Source organism: Cucurbita maxima, unplaced genomic scaffold, assembly GCF_002738345.1.
Source record: "Cucurbita maxima cultivar Rimu unplaced genomic scaffold, Cmax_1.0 Cma_Scf00031, whole genome shotgun sequence".
NCBI classification, from domain to species: domain Eukaryota; kingdom Viridiplantae; phylum Streptophyta; class Magnoliopsida; order Cucurbitales; family Cucurbitaceae; genus Cucurbita; species Cucurbita maxima.
Window position 1 is genome coordinate 866,922 of NW_019272047.1, and position 8,205 is coordinate 875,126.

General features: G+C 31.3%; 1 protein-coding gene across 1 annotated transcript; it reads left to right on the forward strand.

Annotated features, from left to right (window-relative positions):
* The first annotated feature begins 663 nt into the window (after positions 1-663).
* LOC111466495 (ATP-citrate synthase alpha chain protein 2) lies at positions 664-4,508 on the forward strand. Its single transcript, XM_023111162.1, has 13 exons — positions 664-798; positions 961-1,068; positions 1,320-1,496; positions 1,607-1,768; positions 1,854-1,934; positions 2,088-2,139; positions 2,240-2,354; positions 2,474-2,555; positions 3,404-3,499; positions 3,577-3,678; positions 3,786-3,902; positions 3,982-4,098; positions 4,185-4,508. Exons 2-13 carry the CDS (start codon positions 970-972, stop codon positions 4,254-4,256), a joined length of 1,272 nt encoding a protein of 423 aa, XP_022966930.1. The 5' UTR covers positions 664-798; positions 961-969; the 3' UTR covers positions 4,257-4,508.
* Positions 4,509-8,205: the final 3,697 nt, after the last annotated feature.

Below are 8,205 nucleotides of genomic sequence, written 5' to 3' on the forward strand. Positions count from 1 at the left end.
TATCTTTAAACCAAAAAAAAAAAAAAAAAATTTAAAAATATTGAAATTTAAAAATTTTCATTAATACTCTTTTAACTTTTTTTTAAATTACAAAAATACTTCATTTAAAAAAATATATAAAAAATATAAGTTTTTATTTTTAAGTTATGAAATATTTTATTATCAGATATATAAAAAGAATATTCAATAACTTTCAAACGTAATATTAAAAAATATTAATTTATTTTATAAAAGTTCAAAATGTTAATACTATTTTTAAAATTTATAATTTTTAAATATTATAGTAAAAATAAGAATTGAAAGAGTATTAATAAAAAAAATTAAAATCCAAAATTTTAAAATATTATTAAAAGTTTAAGGATATTTTTTAAATTAATAATAGGATTATTTTTAAAATTTTATTTAAAATGTAAGGATGTTATTGAAAATTTTAGAATATTTTTATTAATTAACCATAATTTATACTATTTTAGTTTTCCTTTTCAAAATATTTTAAAATTAACGAAAAATAAAATAAAAGGAAAATGCAAAAACATATTGAATTATTGGTATTTTTTCTGGAAAAATGTAAAATTATTATATTGGGGAAATAAATGAAAATTACCTGTCAAGGAAGGGTTAGTTCAGTTGTTTGGTGTGGTAGGTACAGAACGTGACTATAAATTTGCTGCTTGTTGAAGGAAAAATGCCAATTTTTTTATCATATTCAACGATTATAAATACATATACAGTTGAATCTGTAGATTTCAACTTCAAATCTCGATTAGATCGCAGTTTAACCCAACTCACCACCAATCCGTAAGGATTTCTCTACCTTCTCTCTGATTCCTGTTTCTGATCGGGTTTTCTTATTTTCTGCATGTTCAGATCTTATGATCTTTAAGCAATTTGTTGAATACGGTTGGTTTCATGTTTTGTTTTCGCGATTTGCTAATGGATTTCTTCTCTGCTGCAATCTAGGTTTAAGAAATGGCGCGCAAGAAGATCAGAGAGTACGATTCGAAGAGACTGTTGAAGGAGCACTTCAAAAGAATTTCTGGCCGTGATTTACCGATTAAATCAGCTCAGGTGAGTTTTGTTTTTCTTCGCCGCTAATGGAGATGTAGGATCCTTTGAGTTACGTTTTGCTTCTCTGGATCTGTGGTTTACTCTTCTGTTTCACATTTCTTGGGGAAAATTGGCGCCATTACTTCAATTAATGTCTGTCGACGAGATGAGACCAGAAATTTAAGAAAGTTTTGAATATCATATAAAATCACAATCTAGATTGTATCTAATTTTGTTTCATTTGCAACAATGCTTCATTTTCGACATACTAGATCAGAGATTCAACCGATTTCAACGAGCTAGTTGAGAAGGAACCGTGGCTGTCATCGTCTAAATTGGTTGTGAAGCCTGACATGTTGTTTGGAAAGCGTGGTAAAAGCGGTTTAGTTGCACTAAACCTAGATTTTGCTGAAGTAAATAGTTTTGTTAAGGAACGCCTAGGGAAAGTGGTACTATTATCTACTTTCTATTGTTCTTCTTCATCATTTTAGTTCATTTTACATTATTTCTTCTGTTTTAGGGAGTACATTATTCCTTTCTGTTTTTAATTCCTCACTAGGTGGAGATGGGCGGATGTAAAGGACCCATTACGACGTTTATCGTTGAGCCCTTCATCCCACACAAGGAAGAATTCTATCTGAATATTGTCTCAGAAAGGCTTGGCTGTAGTCTAAGCTTTTCAGAATGTGGAGGAATTGATATTGAAGAGAACTGGGATAAGGTATGGCTGAGTGCTTAGAAACTAGAGTTCGTTCTTTCTCCATCACATGATCTTTTATTTTCCTAATTCGTGATGCTATGTGTAGGTCAAGACCATATTTGTTCCGACAGGAGCATCCCTTACATCGGAAGTGTGCGCCCCACTTGTTGCCACACTTCCTTTAGAGGTATTTTCAGCATAAACAGTTCTAATTCAAATTCATGCTGCTCATTGTTCTAGCATAGGATTCCGGAACCCTGAATGAACTTCATCGTACCGTAGTTTTTTGTGCTCACTATAGCTGTAAAGAGTTGACATGAAGTTTACTTGTTTAATCCAGATCAAGGGGGAAATTGAGGACTTTATCAAGTCTGTTTTTGCTCTATTTCAAGGTGCTCTACTTTATTCTTTTTCCTGATACTGGAAATTCTGGAAAAGATAAATTTGGCAGCTTGTAGAACTCCATCTCAATTCTTGAGTCCATATTTGCAGATTTGGACTTCACTTTTCTGGAAATGAATCCCTTCACATTGGTTGATGGGAAGCCTTATCCATTGGACATGAGAGGCGAACTCGATGATACTGCTACTTTTAAGAACTTCAAAAAGTAAGAACATTTTTCTTTGCTTAAAAAACAGATGATGTGATTTTTTTTCAATACTATTAATTCTTTTAATGCATGAGCTATACTATATATTGTCATCATAAACTGCATTATCTCTGTAGGTGGGGTGATCTCGAGTTTCCGTTACCATTTGGAAGGGTTATGAATGCAACAGAAAGCTTTATTCATGGCCTAGACGAAAAGGTCAGAAAGGGTTTATACATTTTTCTACTAACGTCTTAAGAATCTTTTCCTACTTTCATCTCTGAAAAGCGATTGTTTTTATGTTAGAAGTAAGATTTATCCGCGTTAATAGTTCTCCGGCATCCACATTTTCCTATACACTTTTATATCTGAGTTCTGATAGAGAACTCTGAGGATTCTGTTTTGAATCAAGGATATTAAATATTCCAAAGCTGAGGTGAAATCATGTAGTCCAATGTGTCACAATTGTGCTCATACAGAACGTTTGTAAGCGATTTTATGGCACTCGCTCTCACCATTGAGTAAGTCGGCCAACTTGAAATCGTGTCGCCTTCGACTAGATAACGTATATCCAAGCCTCTACCCCCGTTTTAAGAAGATTATAGAAAACTGAGGTAAATAGATAATTTAGAAAGAGAGTTTGAAAGCAAGATTGAGAGAAATGAAGAAAGCAATGTTATAGGCTACAGGCGTAAAAGGCAACACAACGACTTAGTAGCATATAACTCTGAGTAGGAAGAATTGACTACTAGTCGCACCCCCCTATAGTACATTCTGAGGCATTTCAGGTCTATTAGCATAGACATGATTTTGCCGAAACGTCATACACTTAAAAAATACATTTAAGACATGATTTTGTCGAAACGTCATACACTTAGAAAATACATTTAAGAAACAATAAAGTGATACAACACAAGGGTTTTGGCATGCAACAAGCATGCGATCATTGGGCAACATGCCTTGAACAAGCATGACACTGACACAATACACATCGATTCCTAACTATCCAGTTCTCTAAGATTGAATTGAATTCAGATGATATGTATTTACATTTACTTTACCTGCAGACTAGTGCATCATTGAAATTCACTGTCTTGAACCCAAAAGGAAGAATATGGACCATGGTTGCTGGAGGAGGTGCAAGTGTCATATATGCAGACACGGTACACTTGCAAGATCGAGTCCTCTTAACTCCGTGTCCTGTTGTTACGTACTAATGAAACTTTCTTATTTCTATAAGGTTGGAGATCTTGGTTACGCCTCTGAGCTAGGGAATTATGCTGAATACAGTGGAGCACCAAATGAAGAGGAGGTCTTGCAGTATGCTAGAGTTGTAATTGATGTAAGCACTCTTATCCACCTTAAGAACAGATGATCAGAATTACTCGTTCATCGTGATACCAATGACGAGCAAAGTTTCATACTAAGGCCCTTTCGTCTTTTTGGTAGTGTGCAACTGCAGATCCCGATGGTCGTAGTAGAGCGCTTGTGATTGGAGGAGGAATAGCTAACTTTACCGACGTAGCTGCTACTTTTAACGGCATAATTAGGGCCTTGAAGGAGAAGGTAAGATCTAGTATTTAAGTTCCAAAACAAACCATAATTCTTTTCCCCCATTGGCAGCTAAACATCTGAACTTGTTCAGGAAGCAAAGCTTAAAGCAGCAAGAATGAATATATATGTAAGGAGAGGAGGTCCAAACTACCAGAGGGGGTTGGCAAAAATGCGAGCACTCGGAGAAGAACTAGGCGTTCCAATCGAGGTACCACCCTCGAACACCTCGTTTTACCTCAACTTTTGATGCATTTTAACATTCAGTACTGATATTTCATCCATGTTCTGTTGTAGGTGTATGGCCCTGAAGCAACCATGACTGGTATATGCAAGCAGGCCATTGAATGCATCACGGCAGCCGCGTAAGTTTCCATTATCATCTGTGCCTATGTTGGAGAATCTGATGGTCTTCTTTTTCATTTCACTGCATCGCTTGCCTTCCTTTCTATAGTTTTATTCTCGAATTCGCCATTGATCTTAGTTAAATCAAGATTGAACCTTTGATAGTCTTTGAGTTTGAGGCTTTTGTGGGTCACTAAAGTACTGTTGATCTTGTAATAAAAGTTTACAGACATGAAAAATATTTTAATAAAGTATTAATAGTTCTAAATCATTTCATATGAAATTCCTTCTTTATAGCGATAACAATTTAAGTCCACGAATTTGGATTTATTTAGCTTTGTAGCTTATAAATTTATTGGGTCCATAATTAGTTTATTAATTTACCTGTGTGAACTTTTTTTTATTAAATTCAAACTATAATTTTTACAGCATGGACTTAGCATTACCAAATTTAAAGTAAAAATACTAAATTAATGTTTATAATTTTTGAGTGTTATATTTGTTTAATCAATTTAGTTGAATAATGTTTTTGACATCAACTTCCAAGATTATGCTTGTATGTAGTTTTAATTTTTTTAATTTTGTTTCTTATAACACCGAGTGAGTTAAATCAATTTGGATTCACGTTGCCTACAATCGAGCAACCTATGCTCGAGCCTTTGACCTTGTTTTGGGAAGAATGTTTTATTAAAGTATAGAGATTTTTGAAAGAGAGTTTAAAGCAAGATTGAAAGATAGTTTGAAAGTGCTACAAGTAAAGAGAAAAAACACCACAACTTAAATATCATATAACTCGGATAAGAAGAATTGACAACTCGACGCATCTTCTTACAATACATTTCGAGGCGATTCAAAGTTGGCAAATCTAGACATGATATTGCTATCGCTAAATGGTCAACATAAGATACAATAGTAAAACAATATAACATGAAATCAAATAAAGGGCTTAGCGTGATATAAAGAGTTTGGCGTGGCATGAGCATGCGGCCACAGGCAATACACCCTAGACGAGCATGACTGTGACACAATGCACACGCTCCTTTTAGAAGTTGAGGTCAAGGAAGAGACTAATTTAGGAGCAATAACTTTTGATTTTATTTTGAAGAAATTCCTTATTCTATCTTTTGATAACTCATATCATAATATTCTTAGATTTTTATACGTGAACAAGCTCTAACCGCTAAATATTGTTATTTAGAATAGTTCATCGTGCTCACTTCACCCAATTTAAATGGTCCAGTGCCTAGATTTGAAACCAAAGGCTCAAACTTTCGCACGCCAAATTGATGGTGTTCATGAATTTTCAATTTTGCTCACGACGGATCCCTAAAATTCTTTAAAAAATAAGATTATTACCATTTTTTTAACATATATTAAAATAAATTCCACAAATTCATCTTATTTTAAAGCCAATTTTGTACTTAAAATAGATAATTTTTAAATAAGTATTAAAAAACAGTGGAATATCTTAAATAATAATATCACTGTACTTTCCTATCTTCCGAAATAAAATAAAGTATTAATTTTATTTATAATCTGAAAATGGTCCAGGAGCGAATCCTGGAACTTCTCTTTTTGACCGGGCCTTGAATTTGCTTTTATTTAAATAAAAAAAATATATATTTAATTACAAACTGGGCCGGGCTGAGCCCAGCCCATCATCCTCTCACTTTACTCGTGCTTTATCTCTCTCCATGTTTTCTGGACGGGAGCTTTTCACATTTTTTCGATCTCATCAAAAGTGCATTTTAAACTTTTTAATTCTTTTTTTTTTTTTAATTTTAAATTTTTATTAATCCAACTAATCTTTATCAAATAATAAAAATTCAAATTTTATTCTTACTAAAACTAAAACAATAGTATAAAAAACATATATTATTTATATATATTTTTGAAAAATTATATTTCTCCACGTCAAATACTTCAACCCATTTTGATCATGTTTAGATAAATCGAAGCGAAACCAAGGATAATGACACGAAAATACGAGTACGTGTACTTTTAGACAAATCCATTATACTAAGACCCACCAAAACACGTATGAATTTAAGGAAAGGATCGCTCGAATATTGAATAACCGTTGTTAAACAAGGTTGGAGAATACAAATAAAAAAATAATTATTGACAGTGACACAACAGAAAAATAACACATATGAACAATGACACGAAAATAATCGCTCAAATATTGGATAACAGTTGTTAAACTAAGTCGGAGAATACAAATCTAAAATAATTATTGAATTAAATAAAGATATGTATATATATAATTGTAAAAATAAATATAAATTTGACAAACTAATTTTCAATTAAATTAATTAGATTTTTTTCAGCTCACAATGTCTTTTGAATATTTGACCAGTCGTTGACCCAACACATTCTCTATCCAATCACATCAAAACACGTGGAATATATATATATATATATATATTTATTGGGTAAGTCAAATGGAATGGAAGTTGGTTGGTTTAATTAATGAGAGTCATACGGGGGGCATCAAATGAAAACGACATGTCGAAATGGTGGAGTTGCCACGTGGGTGTTTGACTTAGCCTTAACCTTAATTAATTAGGACGATAATGGTGATTATAATTTATATAATTACATATTATTATTCCACGACCAAGATTTGTAATTCGAAAACCTTTTGAACCGACAAATCGGAAGTCGGTAGCCTTTAATCACAATGTAAAGACGGGGTTAAACATTGTTAAATTCAAAACCCTCTTTCACTAATCAGGGTGGTTTTTGGAACACGTGTACTAATTTACTCTTAATTATGTTTTAAAAAATTAATTAATCAGATTATTATTCTCTTAATCTAATCTACCTCGCGTTGACTTGACTTTTCCAAGGTTCTTAATTCCATTGGTCAATTCAATTAAATTGCTAAGTCAAAACTGAATCTAAACTTTTTAAATTAATATATCATATTTTTAAATTATAAATTTGTGGTTTTAATTTAATTATATATGTAACAAATTTTAAAACTTTCATTAACCCTTTTAATTTTTATTAAATATCTCAAAATCACCTTCAAATATTTTTAAAAAATTTAAAAATAATTTTTAAAAGTAACATTAGATTATTATTTTTTTTTTTTATAAAAATTAAGAGTGTTAATACTATTTTAAAATTTTTATAGGTTTCTTAAACTATATTTATTTTTTAACTTTATTTTTTTTAAGTAAAAAAAATATTAATAAAGTTTACATCCAAAACTAACTAAAATATTGAAGTAATTTTTAGATTTTTTTAGATAAAATATAAATTTTAAATAAAATTTAGGGTTTGAAATTTGGTTGAAAATTCTAATATTTTATTATGATATAAAATATAAATCTAATTGGTTATTAAACAAAGTCAAAGTCAAACCATTATGAATTAATTTAAGGTAATTATTTATTTTACATTTTTTTCTTATTTAATGTTGAATTTTTGTATATTTTGCGCGCTCATTTTTTTTAATATTTAAATTTAATATTTTAAGACAACGAGCTCGCGTCGTTATTTTCTCGTTTAAATATTTAAGGTTGATGCTCTTTTTGTTAAAATATTAGTTTACGTCGTTTCAAATATTTAAATTTAATTTTTAAAATTCATTTTTATAGCTTAGGTTAAATTTTGAATGTAATTTTTATTAAATTGAGTAATAGTAACAATAATAATTTCTCAAAATGTTTCCAAAATTAAGAAATAAAAACAAACAATTACCGAATTCTCAGCCGTTGGATGGTTGTCCAAATCAAGAGAAACGTGATCAGAAGGTAAGATCGAAGGGTGGAGATTTGTTTTGAAACAGAAAACTGTAGTCTGTAGCTTGAAGCAAGAAAACGACATGGTTTCAGGCAGGATTTGTTTTCAGTTGCCGTAAAAACGACAAATCGACCCATCAATCAATCAATCAGTAAGCAGTATTTTATTTATAAAAAGACCCTACCAACAAACTTGGAACCCCCCCCCCCCCCCCCCCCCC

What these genes read in the sequence shown, in the direction of transcription:
- LOC111466495 (XM_023111162.1), top strand. Translation starts at nt 970, where the DNA reads ATGGCGCGCAAGAAGATCAGAGAGTACGATTCGAAGAGACTGTTGAAG. An exon ending in TACCGATTAAATCAGCTCAG is followed by an intron (nt 1,069 to 1,319) that starts GTGAGTTTTGTT and finishes TCGACATACTAG; the next exon opens with ATCAGAGATTCAACCGATTT. An exon ending in ATGCTAGAGTTGTAATTGAT is followed by an intron (nt 3,679 to 3,785) that starts GTAAGCACTCTT and finishes TCTTTTTGGTAG; the next exon opens with TGTGCAACTGCAGATCCCGA.